At 50.8% G+C, this 17,551-nt stretch overlaps 2 protein-coding genes across 2 annotated transcripts in view; one reads left to right on the top strand and one right to left on the bottom strand.

Annotated features, from left to right (window-relative positions):
• The window catches only part of LOXL2 (lysyl oxidase like 2), a 90,806-nt gene that overhangs the window by 7,917 nt on the left and 65,338 nt on the right, over positions 1–17,551 (bottom strand). The window contains 4 exon segments of the mRNA XM_025463089.3: positions 2,954–3,197; positions 8,400–8,565; positions 10,034–10,201; positions 16,746–16,897. Of these exon segments, the coding sequence (XP_025318874.2) occupies positions 2,954–3,197; positions 8,400–8,565; positions 10,034–10,201; positions 16,746–16,897 (730 nt within the window).
• R3HCC1 (R3H domain and coiled-coil containing 1) overlaps positions 1–17,551 on the top strand; it is a 47,587-nt gene that overhangs the window by 28,364 nt on the left and 1,672 nt on the right. The gene's annotated exons all lie outside the window — the stretch shown is intronic.

The raw sequence follows: 17,551 nt of genomic DNA, 5'->3' as shown, positions 1-17,551 counted from the left end.
GGCTCAAATTAAACTGAGTCAGAGAGTCAGTGCACACTGTAGAGATGTTGTCACTCTTCATCCTGTCCCACCACAAGCCATGTGTCCTCTGGTACCTCCAGAATGGACAGTCCTGGCTGGTACTCAGCTGAAGCTAAGACAGTGCTCCTGTCCCCACTGCAGAGAATACTGGGGGTGTTCCAGTCTCAGGAGGTGCTATCATGAAGGGTGAGGGCCTTCCACTTGCCTCATCCTACCTTCCCCATGTGCTAGGAGCCCTCTGGCCAGAACAAAGCCCTACGGATGTGACAAGGGCCTAAAATCAGCTCACAGAGGCCACATAGCCTCTGTGTAGCTTTGATCCAACATGGGGCCTACTCTGCACATGGTGGAAGCAGGGCGGAGTAAATGAAAGTCTCCCTTTGTAGCAGTGTTGTTCCTGACTCGCTGAGCTGGCACTGGTGCTGGGCATCCACCTCCCTGCTCACCAGCTCTCAACGCCCCTCCTGGGGCTGCCTGAGGTGCGAGGGCTAGTCTCCAGGACACAGCAGGGGCAGAGCTGCTCTGGGGCCAGCTTTGTCTGGACCTCATTGAACCTGTGACATGATGTGCCGGTTAAACAGGTGTGGCCCCGCTACCTGGGGCACAGGCAGCAGCAGGAGGGCACCTCATCCAAGATCATCCACCAAGGGCATGATGCATATGAGAGTGAACGACTCAGGGTATTTTTTGCTATGTCCAGTTGGCAAAAAAGGTGCTAAGGGGTCAGTCTTTATGTTTCATTTCAAGATTTTCAAAGAATATCGTTCTATTCTTCACTGTAGCAGTAATGGCATCGGGAGTGATAATTTTCCCCATTCGCACTAATTTGAGCCAGGGTTCTCAACTTTGGCTCCAGTCTGTAAATCTGCTGACATAGGATGTTAAATCTTCTAGAAATATTTTTTTTTTTTTGAGTGGAGGAAGGGCTTGCTTTCTTCAGATTCCCAAAGGGATCCAAGAGAGGTTTGGGGCCAGAAGCCCTATTGAAAGGTCCTCCTACACAGCCTGGAGAGGTCCCCTGGATCTCTGGAGGCGGGGGGGAAAGGGGAGGGTAGAGCAGGGGTGTCCTCTTATGCTCCCTGAGATCTCATGGTCATAGGTTCTCAGTTATGGACCAGGAAGGGGTAGCCTGAAGGGACATATGCTTGGCCAGCATGTTTTTTCCATTCATTCCTCCCAACCACCAAGTGGAACATCTGTAAGCAAAGAAATGAAATAGGATGACAGGAAAAGCAGGGGGTGGGGCGGGGTAGAGATCAGAATGCCTGGTGCTCCAGATCAGAAGGGACACTTCCATGGTGTCGCCATGTGTATTCTTGGAGGACAGCTCATTGCTTGGAGAGCAAGCAGATGCCCCAAAGGACTCCCACCATGTAATGTCTGGGTGGACTGCCATGTGTGGGAGACAGAGATGCAATTATGTCCAACTTACAGTGGGCAGCGCCAGCCTCTGCAGGCCCAGAGCTCCTACCCATATGTTCTCTAAAGAAATCAGGCACCAATCTGGTCACGACTTTAATTTCACTCTATGACTTCCACCCTGCAGAGGGCCGACATGCTTCTCTATAAAGACCAAAAGCTCTTTGGCTAATTAGGACATTCAAAACATATGGACAATACTTATGAAGGGAAATCAGCACCCTAAGTTAGGATAGCCTAGTCTTTTCTTTTGAAACAGATTGAACAATTCTACCCCCAAACCAATGGAATGTGATTGGACCATGTGACATGGAAAAGCAGATGAGGACAGATTTCTGATGAAGATCTTTGGAGTCACACAGACACGAGTTGGGGATCCCCACCAGGCAACTTCTTATCCTGAACAAGTTGAGCCTCCATTTCCTTACCCTAGAAGATGAGTATCCCATGTGCCTGGGCACTTAGAAGGGAGTCAATAAATGTCAGTTCTTGTGCCCCTAACAGCGGTCACTACATTTTCCAGCTCGAAGGATGCCTAACTAGCTGTCAGCTGGGCTGGAGCTTCTCACACTTAGATGTGACATGCACCCAATCACCTGGTGATCCTGTGAAGATGCAGATTCTAATGCCAAGGTCTGCAGTGGGCAGACTCTGCCTGCAGAGGTGGAGGGCATACAGGAGGGCGCTCACTGCAGACCCCTCAGGGGTGGCTCCTTATTGCATGGCACAGCCTCCCCCCTTCATTTTCAAAAGTGTGCTCTCTTCTGCTCCCTCTACCTGTGCAATTCAGGTCCTGGCAGGACAATGTGAACAAGCTAGGGAAGCGGGTTCTGGAGTCGGGTAAGAAGGCAAAAGATAAAGAACAGACAAGGCAAGGAGATGAATGGGGTGGCTTCTGTTGGCTCCAGCTAGGGCTGGCTCTAGGATTTCACTCTGTTCTTGTGCAGGATTTATAGCCCGGGGCCAAGTCCACAGACTGAGGGCTGGCAGGGACTTTGGAGGTCCTGGGTGATGTGGCCCAGATGGCCTGACATCACGCAGCTGGTTAGAGGCACGGCTGGATTGAGAGGTCTCGTGACTACTGGGCCTAGAGCTCTTGTCTCCACACCCAGTGGCCTCCTTGAGATACTTAAGGTATATTTATAAATGAACTCAAGAATCTAAAAATTGCAGAACCCTTAACCCCTGCAGACCATGAACTTGCTGGAGACGCACTTGAAAACTGTTGACTAAATGCATCGATGGAGAGGCATCAGCTACTCAAAACAAAGTTTGTTTCCTAACATTAGCCATTGGAGGTTAAGAAAGAGACCAGGCTCGGGGAAGGTGAGGCGGGCCAGTGAATGTGGAAGGCCTCTATGGCCACCCAACGCCCTCTAATATAGGAAGACCCTGCCTCCTGGATGTGTGGCCTCTCAGCTCTCTCAAAGGGACCCTGTGATTCTGAACCCTGTGCAGGCCGTGTGGCGTGCCGGGTCCGCGTCGCTTGCCAGCGATGAACAGGAGGACTCACCTGTGGCAATCATGCCAGATCCACGCGTGGCGGCCATTCTTGGGTCGGAAGTCAGACTGTCCATTGTTGTGGATCTGGGAGGAGAAGCGCAGGAGCCGTCGGTAGCCAGTGGTGGGGTTGGTCTGGGCAGCCGAGGCCGAGAGGCAGTTCTCCTCCATGGCGCACTGGAGCATGAACATGGGACGGTCCTCCAGGTAGGTGCTCTGCTGGACAATCTCCGCATTGAGGACCAGGTCAGGGGCCGCTGGGGAGGGCAGACATGGTGTTCAAACAAGACAAGAGACCCCTGCCCCTCTAAAGTGTTTTGCTTCTGATTCCTAAGCTGGGACAAACCCCCATCCCTGCCTAGCACCACCATCTGGGACTGGCTCATGCTCTCCAAGGTCACCTTCCTCAAGGTCACCTTCCTTGAGGTACACTACCCCAAGTTCCTCTTCCCCATTCCTGAGAGTCCTCTTGAGCACCTCTGCAGCTATAAGGGCAAAATGTTGGCAGTTGTTTAATCTGGGTGATGGTACATGAGGGTTCATTATGTTGTTCTCTCTACTTTTGGGTGGCTGGAGATTTTCCATAATAAAAACAAACAATATCAATGTGCCTCCCTGAGAGAGAGCACCATTAATAAATACCTTGGTCTGATCCTTCTGGGAAGGATACACAAACAGCTTACAGCCTATGTAATACTGTATGTAGACTTACAGTCTGCTACTACTGTTTCCCTTAAAATATATCCTGACATAATTCCTTGTTAATAAATATCCATTACAGGCAGCCCAGGTAGCTCAGCGGTTTAGCGCCTGCCTTCAGCCCAGGGCATGATCCTGGAGACCCGGGATGGAGTCCTGCATTGGGCTCCCTGCATGGAGCCTGCTTCTCCCTCTGCCTGTGTCTCTGCCTCTCTCTCCCTGTGTCTCATGAGTAAATAAATAAAATCTTTAAAACTAACTAAATAAATATCCGTTACAACATGCACTTCATGGCTACATATTTAACTTATAACTTTATCTCATATTTTTAGATACACTGGTTGCTTGAAATTTCTCACCATTAAAGAGAAAGCTATGATAAACATCCTGCAGTAAATCTGTGTATATAACTTACTTCTTTAGCATATTATTTTTATTAGTGAAATTGCTGAGAAGAAGGGCTGCATGTTTTCAAGGTTCTGATGCATGTTGCTAAATTACCTTCTTGACAGATTCTTCTAGTTTCTACTCACACTGTTGCTCTACATCACAGTGTCCCCCAGGTGTATCTTTTTTTTTTTTAAGATTTATTTTTTTTTAAAAAATTGTATTTACTTATTCCCAAGAGAACAGAGAGAGAGGCAGAGACATAGGCAGAGGGAGAAGCAGGCTCCCTACAGGGGACCCTGATGTGGGACTCAATCCAAGGACCCCAGGATCATGACCTGAGCCAAAGGCAGACGCTCAAGGTGTCCCAGACTTATGTATTTATTTTAGAGAGAGACTGCTAGCTCGGGGATGGGCAGAGAGAGAGAAGAGAGAAGCAGACTCCCTGCTGAGCACAGAGCCCAACACCTCGGAGCTCGATCCCAGGACCCCGAGATCATGACCTGAGCCGAAACAGAGTCCAATGCCTAACTGACTGTGCCATCCAGCCACCCCCAGGAGCATCTTTTAAAACAAAGCTTGATTTACTCAGTGAGCACACAGCAGGTGTGTTAAAAAAGTTACCAATAATTACCTATAGTAATTACCAAAAATTACCTACAGTGATTACCAAAAATTACCAAAAATTACCTATAGTCTATGTTTACTAAACAATCCTATTAGAAGGTTTAGCTTCTTTACAAAAGGATTAACTTTTTCCCTTTATTTTTTTTAAAGATTTTATTTATTCATGAGATACACACACAGAGAGAGGGGCAGAGACATAGGCAGAGGGAAAAGCAGGCTCTATGCAGGCAACCCAATGTGGGACTTGATCTTGGGTCTCCAGGGTCACGCCCTGGGCTAAAGGCGGTGCTGAACCACTGAGCCACCCAGGCTGCCCAACTGTTTCCCTTTAAAACTCATATTCCATTTACTACTTGTAGTACATTTTGATTCACAAAATTATTGTATATGAATTATTTGCAATAAGATCCATCCTTAATTTTCTGACAAGTTGCTTGTAAATTTCTGAAGTGCGTGTGTTTCTGAGTTTTGCTTCCCTCAAGTTCACCAGAGCCTGAAGCACTCCCCGTGGCCCCCAGGCTGCATGTGGAGCACAGCACATGTTCTCAAGCAAGACATGCTTGTACCCCATGGGGCTGGCAGTGTCTGAAGGGCAAGTCCACCCACAAGGTTTGGATGTGTATGTGAAGGGTATGCGATGAGATGTAGGGTAGGGAGTAGAAGACATAAATCGGGGGCCTCTCATTTGGTGAGAAATATTTCCTCTTGGAGAACACACACCAGGATGCAGCATTGCTAGTGCTGAGTGCTCTGGGCACACTTTTATTTGTAGGGTGTCATGAGTCTCTTATTCATTGTTTGTACCCTAGTGGTGCTTGATGGACAGCGCTTTCCTCTGAGCTGAGCAACTGGGTCTTCATTGCTCTCTCCTCTTTCTGAGAGGAGACCAGCTCTAGCTCCAGCTCTGGAGTCTGAACATAACATGGTCTGCAGTTAGCTGGTAGCCTGGGAGCTGGACTCTTAGCACCTGCCATGGAATTAGGCCTTAACCTCTCCAATATCCAAGATGTCCACCAGAAGCTCATCCAAAGCCTGCACTCATCCACCCATCAGCCAAGTATTACAGTGAACCCTGCACTAGGCTCTCTGGGCAGTGCTGAACAAGGCAGACCTGAAATTGTCACAGGAGAGAAGGCTGGAAGCCCATATTAATTACTTCATTACAGATGTGACCAGAGCTAGAAGGAGAAATATGAGGTGTGTTGAAAATTACAGGTGGGGGACCCGTCGGGGGGGAGGACATCAGTAAGGACTTCCTCAGAGGCAGGTATGTTTTAGTTGCTCCCTGGAGGATGAGCAGGGATTATAGGAAGTATCTCTACAAGGCTTAGTAGCATGTGCCAAGCCCCTGAGGTGTGAAGGAGCACCAAAGCCTGTGTGCTTGGGACACTGAGGAGGGGTGCGAGGTGGTAAGTAGCCCGAAGTGAGGCTGGAGTGCAAGTCCCTGCATAAGTCCCTGCATTCACCTAAGTGCTGTGGGAAAGACTGGATGGGTTTGAACAGGATGGAGGCATGAGAGGGAGACCAGCATTGATTCTGGCTTGGAGGGGGGGGCGATCGGAGGGGTGCATGTCACTGTGGGGATCCCACTCAGGAGCCTCTGCAGTAGTAATACAGTCTGGAAGAATGTCATCTGGGGATCCCTGGGTGGCTCAGCGGTTTGGCGCCTGCCTTTGGCCCAGGGCGCGATCCTGGAGTCCCGGGATCGAGTCCCACGTCGGGCTCCCGGCATGGAGCCTGCTTCTCTCTCTGCCTGTGTCTCTGCCTCTCTCTCTATGTCTATCATAAATAAATAAATAAATCTTAAAAAAAAAAAAAAAAGAATGTCATCTGGATGATGGCTGAGACAGCCAGATGGAAGGAGGTAGAGGAAGTCGAGAAAACATGGAAAGGACGACTAAGATGTAAGATGGAGTGTACGTGGGCAGGGGTGGGGGTGCGGTGGTCAAGAGGAAGATAGAGGAAAAGAAAGACTTGCAGATACAGGGTGTAACTGACTGGATGAGAAAAAGTAATTACAAAGGGTGGCCTGAAGAATACACTTCATCTCTCTGGATACACTAACACGCATTAAACCAGATCCGCCAAGGGCTGTGTTCCTGGCCCAAATGGCCACTGCTCCCCTGTGGTCACTCTGAGTGATGCCTTCAGCCTAACTTGAGGGGATCTGGGAGCCCCACGAAACTCATTTTTCAGCTGCCACGAGGATGTCAAGGACACTATTTATCTCATAACTGTCCGTCTTCATGAGAAACGCCTTTCCACCTCAGAACCTAGAACAGTGGGCTTCTCTAATCTCAGGGTATGTTTCTGCCTCATGGACGCTGTGAATGACATTCATGTCCAGGTTTCCTTCTTTTCTTTGGCTCTTGGGAAGCTCATGGTGAATTTTATGACCTCCCAATAGTAAATGTATAGGACTCTATACCACATATTTTTTTAACCTCTCTCTCAGCTCCATTTTGAGCCACTACCTTTCCACCAAGCCCTGCTATTTCACATCTGCTTTTATCTTCTACTACCTTGAATTTTATTTAGGTTTATATTGTGCTAATTTCCTTTGAGAAATGGTGGTATATGACAAATATAAATAAAGAAGTGAAGTAAAGGCCCCTGACTGCTTCTCTCTGCTTGGGTGTTCCTTCCTGGGGAGGCTGGTAGAGGGTGATGATCAACTCCTCAGACAGGATGAAGAGCCTGTGCTGTCTGCCCAAAAAAGCTCATGCCAGGGTGGCCGGTCCTGCCTCACAAGGCTTAGGAAATGCTGGGTGAGTCTAAAGGGCTCCATGGGCGCATGAAGCTCCCTGGTTTAACTTTCCTAGCTCTCCACGATGGCTTAAGACAGAGCATCATCATCGGTTATTGTGCTTGTGTGCGTATTCACCGTCACATTTAATTTCCAGTGTCTAGGGAAATCAACTATAGATCATGGTGGCTAACCGCCTCGGACTGCCGAGATCAGCCACTAAATGGCAGGTGGGGTCTGGTCTCCAGTTGTCTGGCCAGATCCTGGGCCTCTTTCACCTCCCAGATTCACGAGGGAAGGGGCTAAGTAAGGCCAGGGGTGGGAGAGCCTGTGTGGGCCTCGGGAGAGCAGCATGCCCACCAGGCTGCTCAGCAAGTCCTCTCTCTCTCAGCACAGAAGGGAGGCTTCACGAGCTGGGCCATTCTGAATACTGGTTGGGGATCCCCTTCTATGTTTTCAACCTCTCTAGGACTCCCAGGGAATCACCGGGAAGCTATATTATCTCCAAGGTATGCAAACAGGAAACGCTCTCTGGAGCAGGGTGGGAGGAAGGAAGCTGACACACGCACTGAGCACCAAGTTTGTGCTTCGTCTGCTTTCCCGACCTCAGAAACACCCCCCCCCCCCCCAAGGAAGGTGCTGTCTTCCTCATTAACTGGTAAGAACAAGGGAGTTCTAGACAGAAAAACTGCAGGTCACTTGGTCAACCATGGCCCTGCCATTTGAACCCATGGCTCCCAGACTCCCAAGGCCCTCGCTGCTCTCCCTCCTGTCTTTCCACCATCAGAAGGCAAGGTGAGGACTCTGGGGGGTGGGGGTGGGCAGTTCCTCTGGCCCCCAGGTCTTCTCACTTAAAATTAATCTCTGCTTTCCTCTTTGGTTCCACTCCTGGCAGAGGCCTCAGAGCCCTGCAAGGAATAACCAGTGAGAGAGACTCTCGTCCCCTCTTGGAGGCTGGCGGGGAGGGTGGGATGCGACAGGGATTCCCAGGGATTCTCACTTTCTGAGCAGGCCACTCCAGCCCCATACTGCACCGCGCCCTGGGGGCAGGCCACATCCTCCCCGTCGTGGCGGCAGTGCGCCAGGGACAGCTCCGTTCCCGAGCACTTCACTCCACTCATGACCACTTTGTTGGCGTACATATTTCCGTGCCAGTACCAGGTCTCCTGGATGAATCAAAAGAAACGGGAAGCGTGTCACCTTGTATTGTCACTTCTTGCATTCTGTCCATTGCAGCCTCTACAAACATCCCAAGGCTAAAGCTAGATGAACCCATTTTTTTTTTCGGGGGGAGATAGCGGAGGCACAGTCATGACCCCAAGTCATGCAGTTTGTTGGTGGTGGAGTAGGTGAGACCCTCACATTGGTCCCCGCGGGGAAATCACAGCTGAGGTTCTGGTTGTTGTGTGTCAGGAACATCAGGCACCTGTAACTCACGAGCCCAGGGCAGGCACGACTAGTGAATCACAGCACTCTCTCCTCTAAACCTGAATGTGCTCTCAGAATCCTCAACACGGTGCTCCCAACTGATGAGAATTGGCAGGAGAGAAGAAATCTATTCACAGGTGATAGCTCAACATTCAAACATCCTATTGGTTCCACTTGCCTAGAGAGCCCCTGGAGAGCCCCCCTCCTGATCCTCTGGAGAGAAAGCTGGGGCCTAGAGAAGGGACAGGGTGTGTCATCGGCGGCAGAGCCAGGCCCACTTCATGACCTGAGGAGGCCCAGGTGTCTTAGGAATGAGCTGGCCAGGAACAAAAATAGCTGGGCAGGTGCTCTGCTAAAGACCACTGTTGTTCCCTCTCTTTGGAGCCCCCTAGAGCACCTTGGCTTGTCAAAGCAGTATTAGCAGAGACACGTGGAGAAGCCAGGACCCCAGGGCACGATGGGCAGAGGGGTATCAGAGGCCTGTGCCTTCTGGGTGCTGGAATGAGGAGTCACGGGGGAGCCTCTGCTCAGGACTCAGCTCCCACCCTGGACCCAGCCAGCCTGTGGCGGGTGGTCAGGCTCAGCAAGGCTTTGGAGTTGACCCGGGTCCCTCCCTAAGAACTGTTCCAAGCGAGGGACGGGGCCACCCGGGCACAGGAGCCGAGTCAGGGTTAGCAAAATGAGACTGGGGCTCCAGCCAGTTTCCTCTTCTGTGAGAAAGTGTTTGGAGCCAAGAGAGTGAGGACTTTTCACTCCAGGTCACAGGGAGGAGAACTGCCGAGTGGAAGGGTGGTTGCTTTGCCCCAGATCATTATTAGCGGTTTTCCAGCCCATCAGGGAGAGAATGTGTGAGTACAGACGCCAGTTGGGAAACATGGTCTGGCTGGAGGGGCCTCCGAGGAACGGGTGGGGGACTGAGTTTCTTCCCTCTGCACAGGCCTCTCAGGACATCCCAGGATCAGCCCTCAGCCCAGGGCAAATCCCAGTGCCCTAAGCGGAGTGGACCCAGGAAACGAGAATCCAGCCCCATATTCTGTAGAGGGAAACAGAGGCCAGAGAGGAACATGACTCCCACCCCCCAAGGACTCAGGACTGTGAAGGGAGAGCTGAAGGCCAGGATGAGGTTCCTGCCCCCGACCCCCAGTCCAGGGCACTTTGCTGTCCACCTCCCGGGTAGCTGGGGAAGGTTGATGGCAGGCTTCTCACCTGGAAGGCGTTGCTGGCAAACCCCAGGCCCAGCTGCCGGCAGACCACCATGGCCTCCACAATGCCCCAGTTCTCGCCACACACCGTCCCCCATACGAGGGACCCGTTCCTCTCCACCAGCACCTCCACCCGGCCCTCGTAGGGGTTCCGGCCCCCGTTCAGGCGCAGCTGTGGACAGAAAGAAAGGCATGGTCACCAGGTGGGGACAGGAGAGCTGCCCCCCATATTGCCATTCATCTAAATTTCCCCAAGTCAGGGGGTCCTGCCTGGGGCACAGATTCAATTCAGGCATCCCTGAGAGTCCTATGAGCCCACATCGTACCCAGTATGGTCTTACGTGTTAGGTCCCCCCACAGGCATCCTGAGGCCTTAGCAGCCTGTGTGGCAGGAGAGGAGGCACTGCCCCCCCCCGCCCCCACCTCTACTCCCTGCGGCCCTCCGTGAGGCTGTTGCTGCCCCGAGAATCAGATGCTGGGGAGGATGCGTCAAGGGGCCTTAAAATGTTAGAATTCCCCGAGACTCCTTCCTTTTGTCATAATCACAGCTTCGGCGGGGCTGGTTCCAGCTCCCGCTCTCATGCGGCCTGCCTCCCCTGTCCTCTCCACCAGGCCTCCCTTTTGAGACCCTGTAACCAACTGCCTATTTGACAGTTCCACTTGGCACTGTGGAGACCCCAAATCTGAACTTGGCATCTTTTCTGTCTCCACCTAAACCTGTGCTCTATCTTCCCCTTGTTCCCGATTTCAGCCAAAGGCACAACTGTCTACTCCAGAGGCAGCAAACTTTCTAGAAAGGGCAAGGTGGAATTTTAGGCTTCGTGGACTGTATGCTCCGTGTTGTAACCACTCGGCTCTGCTGCCACGGCTGATGTGTGAACGGCTGAGCGTGGCTGTGTTCCAGGAAAACCGTAATTACAAAAACAGAGGGATAGGTTTGGCCTGCAAGTTGTCCTTTGCTGACTCCCAATCTACTCTGTTACACAAGCCAGAAATCCAGGAGCCATTCTGGACCCCATCCTCTCCCTTCCCTCACCTCCTGTCAAAATCTCCTCCATGGATTTTATCTCCAAAGTCTCTTTCCAATCCATTGCTTCCCTTGGCTCCGTGCAGAGCCCCTTGTCCCAGGCACCATCCCCTCCTGCCTCAGCCAGACCTCTCCTCTCTCCCTGCCTCCACTCAGGACTTCATCAACTGATTGTCTGGTCAGAAGCCAGAGTCATCTTTGAAAAAAACACCTGCTTGTGTCGCTTCTCTGCTTAGAACATGGTAGCGGCTTCCGCTTGCTCCACGATTTCCTCTTGCATCCTGTTCTCCCACTTCAGTTTCCATGGCTACCTGACTCTATCGACCGAGTCACACAGTAAGTCATACATGTCACGCTGAAGCCCACTACATACAGATGCCCTTCTCACTCAATCGCCCTTCCAATTCCATACCCTACGACACTTCCCTCTCCCTGGGGTCAGGGCCCACATACACACTCCATTGCTCCCTACACATCTCTTTCTTAGCGTCTACAACAGTTAGAATGAGGCTGACTTACAGTCTGTTTAACGCCTGTCTCCTCTGCTAGAATATAAGCTCCCAAGGGCAGAGCTGTATTTGTGTCGTTTCCTGTGTGATCGATAACTAAGACAGTACTTCACAAATGTGAGGCTCTCTAACACTACTTTTGGAATGAATGGATGATCAGCCTTACGGACTGTAAGCGTGGACCAATTTATGTGAGCTCAAGCAGAGAGATCTGGAGATTAGGGAGGGGTTCTAAAAATGCTACCCTTAGGACACCTGGTAAGCTCAGTAGGTTAAGCATCTGCCTTCAGCTCAGGGCATTATCCTGGGGTCCTGGGATTGAGGCCCACATCCAGCTCCCTGCTCAGTGGGGGAGCCTGCTTCTCCCTCTCCCTCTGCTACTGCTTATGCTCTCTCACTCTCAAATAAATTACTAAAATCTTAAAAAAAAAAATACTACCCTTAATCCAAACACCTTACCCTGTTTCCTTTATATGCCTAGCAATTCTATGCTTTGGGACAAGGAACCCTCCAGGGTCCTCCAGGAACCCTCAGCACGTTGGGCTATTGGCTTGCCAGTCTTTAGCAACAGCGTGACTCCTAGGGCACGGGCCTCAATTTTTATTATGGACTTAGGGGCTGCAAAGGTCAATGAGGTCAGCTGGCAAACAGACAAGCCAAGGGCAGTCATGATGCTAGGTCTGCCTCCCAGGATTGTTGAGTGGAAGAATTAAATGAGACAGTTCATGTAAAGTGCTCAGACAGGGCCTGGCACACAGGAAGTGCTCAAGAAATATTAGCATCATAGCAACGATCTTTATTAGGCTGGGAGTCTCATCAGAAATCAAAACCCTATGCAGAAGAGACAGATGGGATCAGAGCAGGCAAGAAGAAGGCTGGCCTTCGGGAAGTCAACATGTATCTTTCTGAGTGTTTCTGGGCCGAGAGCCCAGGGTGAAGGCAGGCACTGGACACTGTCTTAAATATGGATCGTACTTTACCTACAACTAACATATCTTTGGGTCTCTGCAAAAACACAGACAAAATAGGACACATGGGTGGCTCAGCGGTTGAGCATCTGCCTTTGGCTCAGGGCATGATCCCAGAGTTCCGGGATCGAGTCCCACATCAGGCTTCCTGCAAGAAGCCTGCTTCTCCCTCTGCCTGTGTCTTTCCCTCTCTCTCTCTCTCTCTGTGTGTGTCTCTCATGAATAAATAAAAAATTTTAAAAATCATAGACAAATAAGATGAGCAGAGCCATTGAGAAAATCCCAGAACGGCAGAAGGCAGGCTACCCAGCTTCAAAATCCCAAGAAACCAACCCTGGGTGTTGAAACCCAGCAGGACCATTTCTAGGCAACCACAGGCCATCCCCTCTGCTTACCTGTGACCTAATAAAGGCCTGGATATCACCATAAAGTTCCTTCACATGCTTACTAAACTCTGCCAATAATGCCAGCCTCTCCCCAGGGGTGAAATCGGTGATGCAAGGTTTCACCACATCCATTCGTCCATCCAATATTTATTGACCATGTGCTCTGTGGCAGGCGCTGTGCTCGGTGCAGGGAAGTTTACAGGCCGACTCTGGAGCGCTTCTGGTCTCCGTGGGCCACGCGAGTCTTTTCTATGGGTGTCAGTTCACTTCAGCTCTCACAACTACCCTACAAGGTCATCCCCATTCTACAAATGAGAAGGGACAGTCTCAGATAAGGGAGGCGTCTCTTAGCATCTGTGTGAAGCTTCCTTCTCCAGGGACGCTTTTGTTTCCAAGGTGGACGGCCAGAGGTGAAGGCCCAGGGTGTCGAGGGCCGGGTTGGCACTGAGGCTCCCAATGCCAGCAGGCAGCAAAGTTAAAGAACAGAATGACTGTAATCGGCTTTGTTACTGTTTTTGCATCCCCTGTGGGCTGTGCCCGGCCTTGTTGACGGTACCCGGGACAGACGGCTCCTCCTGCTGCCCCTTCACAGGCTACCGCCTCCTGAAAACTGACTTCCTTTTGTCATCTCAAGGTCAGTGAGCTATGAGGATGGGGGAGCCAACAGAACCCCTGTTCACACTTTGCCCTGCTACCAGAGAGCAGTGGGGCTCCCAAGTTGAGGTCTCGGTGTGAAGGTCCCTGTTTCCAGGGCTCTCTTTAGGAAGGTTCCAGAGGATTCTCTCCCTTATCCATCTCCGCCCGTGCAGCCCTCCCAAAGTTGGTTGGCCATGTGGCAACATCCCTGTCCTGCACCCTAAAGCCAAGGGAAGTCTCAGATGTTCTGGCTGAGGACCGTGGCTACATGTTGATTCTGAGACGAGGAAAGCACGTGGTCCCCAGTGGTGAGCTGGGGCGTCTCCTTGAAGCTGTTGCTGTGGTTCTCCAAGGCTGACTGGGCCTGGAGCAGCTTCTGTGACAGGGACCAGGGTTCCACTGCTCTGGAAGGAGTCCAGGCACTTCAAGATGCACTGGAGGCCTTTTCTCATTTTCTGGAGAAGACTAGAGGGAGCAAGAGGCCGAATGTGAAGCTCTCACATGGCCCAGGACATAGCTCTTTATGCTTAGGGCTCCACCCTTGGGCGTCAGCATTCTGGAAAGAGTCTGGTGAGCTAGCTACAGGTGCTCTGACAGCACCAGCATTGGTAGGACCCCACGGGGCTTGGGGTCAGCCAGCAGCTTCTGGCCCTCACCCTTCCACCTCGTCACCCAGTGAGGATGCCAGGGAAGGCCAATCCTCCTCAAAATTTCTGAAAAGAACCCTGGTATTTCCCTTGTTTTATTCCTCTGGTTCTCGATGGCAGCAGTCTGGGGTTTGAAGGAAGGCGTGAAGTGCAGGCAACTGCATTTTCCTGAGCATGAATAAGGAAAGCAAAATGCTTCCAGCCAGCGGAATATGGCAAAACCGCATCATGTTTTGATAAGGTTGTGGTTAACCAGTCCCATACCTATTTTGGGAGGTGAGGGGGTAAGAGGCGAGGTAACATGACCCAGATGTCAGCATGAAAGGAAGCATGGGCATTTTCCAACTCGCATTCCACACATGGGCTTGGTCCTGCTACCAGGCCTGGCCCGGCCTGCAGTTCAGAGGTGAACTAGAGGTCAGTAAGGGTGGCTGCCTGGTAAACCCACCTGCCATTCCCAGAGCTTGGGCTTGGCTCCTCCCTTCCAGCAGTGGGAGGGGTGAGGCTTTGCTGTGGCCACATGACCAAAGCCAGGCAGTTCCAAGTCTGTGGTCTTGAGTAGCATTTCAAGAGAAAAGTCAATTTCCTAATGAACGGGGGTTGGAAGGGAAGCCGGGGAAATCCTTTCTCTCACCATCTTATTTTCAGAGAAGTAAACTCAAGCCTCAAAGAAATCAAATAAGGACTCAGCCAGTGAGTGATGGTTATGAGCTGACTTGTGTCCCTAGGAAATTCATGTGCTGAAGCCCTAACCCTTAATATGGCCATATGTGGAAAAAGGGTGTTTCAAGAGGTAATTAAGGTTAAATGAGGTCATAAGGGTGGGCCCTAGTCCAACACAACTGGTGTCCTTATAAGAAGAGGAAGAGACACCAGGGATGCATATGCAGAGGTCGTGTGAGGACACGCAAGAAGGCGGCCATCCCCAAGCCAAGGAGAGAGACCTCAGGAGAAACCAATCCTGCCAGCACTTTGATCTTGGATTTCTAGCCCCTAGAACTATGAGGACATATATTTCTACAGTTGAAGCCACCCAGCCTGTGGTGTTTTGTTATGGTGGCCCCGGCAAACTAACACAGTGAGGTCAGTAAGGGTGAAGGCTGACCTCCCAACTAAAGTCTTGGCGGTCCTGCCTGGTCAACACGTGACAGTCTGGCCCGCTGCGGTGGTGAGGCAACCCATACAGTCCTGTGGGACTTTCTTTCACAGGTGACCTTGCCCATTTCCTTCCTGGGGGGTGGCAAGCAGGTGGAAAACTCCCCCATGCTTCACGCCTGAACTTAGGGAGCACCTGCTGTAGCCTAGAGGGCTTGTGTGAGGGGGAGGCCATTGGTGCTGGGATTGTGGTGCCTCCACTAGCATCACCAAGCACATGGCCTGGCTCAGCCGTACCAACCACAAAATGCATCTGGAAAACATCACTTTCTTTGGCTTATGTCTTTCATTTGGGTTGAAAACCCCACTCCACCCAACTCCAATCAGCCTACAGTGAAGGCTGCCAGAACATTCCAGGACTCGTGGCACCTTTCATAGCTCTGCATGGCTCTCTCGCCATGCTGCCAGACAATCAGAGATGGCAAGCCTCTCTGCAGCTCTGGGCTTGTGGCCCATGCTCCTACTCACCCACGGGCAAATGCACAGCTTGGCTGAGTACTGCTGGGGTCCATCTTTGGCCCCATTGGGCAGTGAACTGCACAACACATATTGAGGCTGACCAATTCGGCATGCTGGTGCCAAGGTCAAGAATCATTGTCAAAGCAAGTACCCAACTGGGGAGCCATCCAGCATGCTGATGTGTCCGCATTTGATCATTTTTTATATAAGCACTTAAGAAACTCTTCCAATGTGCCAGCCCTGTAGCAGATGGTTCATAGGACACAACCCAATTCATGGTATAATGAAGAGTAAGAAATAGGATGTACTGGGCCTTTCTGAGGACTGGATAGACCAAGAGGGATCATCTTGTTGGCTACCCCTATGGGACAGATCACAAAGCCAGGAGACACAATATAGGATTTTAGAGACTCCATCTCAATAGAGGAAGGGTGCGTCTCTGGTATAATACTGCTAAGGTTCCCCTTTATTTCCCTCTGGTTACTAAAATACAATCTTCTGTCCCAAAATATGGTCTATATTGTGTTTACACTTGTGTCATTTGTAGACCTGCTGTGATATAGTTCCTCTGCGTCCTTGGTAGGGACCATGCTAAGGGTGTAACAGGTGCTACAGGTCTTGAATCCTTTATAGTAAAGGATTGGATTGTGATCATGCCACATGCCCAGTCCCTGCACAGGGTGTGGCATGCAGTGGATGCCCGACATCTGCCACTAAGGATGGCGTGCTGATACATATGCTTTCTCACTTGGCATACTTAATGAATGCTAGGTGACAATGTTGTTAATAGTGACAGCAGCGGAGCCTGGGCCCTTTCTGAGTTCATCATCCAAGCACTTGAATACCAGTTGGTAGAAACTCTGAGCGTGAGGCCACCTGGCCTACACTTTCTGGGGCTCAGTGACCAAAATAGAACATAGTCCCCTCACCTTCTTCTGGAAGCCCATGGCGGGGATGTTACATCTCACACCAGCATCTTCCTCGTGGTTGCAGCCCTGGGACTCAGCATTGAATTTACAGTCTATAATGGACTTCTCATTCCCAGTGCACTCGATTTCATTGAGGTGGATGGGTCCTATCCCTGGGAGAGGAAAACAAACATGTGCTATTGAGAGCTCCCAAAGGCAAGTTTCTGGAATGCACAAGAAAGTCCTAGACAGTAAGGACATGTTTTTCCCATCCTCAAAACTCTTCCAGCTGCATTGCATCATCAGCTCAAGGATCCAGGCCTCCTCTTGTTGGAGAGAATTGCTACTTGTCTCGAGATTGACTTCTCCCATAAAAGCAAATCAAATGTGCTAACTTCCTGTGTGACCTTGGCCAAACCACTCAGCCTCTCTGAATATTGGGGTTTTTTTCCTTGAATAAAGGAGTTGGATGATAAGATACCTAAGTTCCCTCTTCAACTTTAATACTCCATGCATTTGTGAACCTGAAAGGGTTGACTATCCCTATAGAATCAGAGTCCCTGGAGGAAAATGATGGCACAATCAAAATAGATGACTTGAACAGAGTTGGAGGGACTCCTGGGTGGCTCAGTGGTTGAGTTTCTGCCTTTGGCTCAGGGCAGGATCCCAGGTCCGGGGATCAAGTCTCACATCGGACTCCCTGTGAGGAGTCTGCTTCTCCCTCTGCATAGGTCTCTGCCTCTCTCTCTGTGTCTCTCATGAATAAATAAGAAAAATCTTTTAAAAAATCATCGCAAGTCAATACAATGAGGAAACTGGCGGGGGTG

This window comes from Canis lupus, chromosome 25, assembly GCF_003254725.2.
Source record: "Canis lupus dingo isolate Sandy chromosome 25, ASM325472v2, whole genome shotgun sequence".
Classification (NCBI taxonomy): domain Eukaryota; kingdom Metazoa; phylum Chordata; class Mammalia; order Carnivora; family Canidae; genus Canis; species Canis lupus.
The sequence above is the reverse complement of the archived record's forward strand: the minus strand, read 5'-3'. Positions and strand labels throughout refer to the sequence as shown.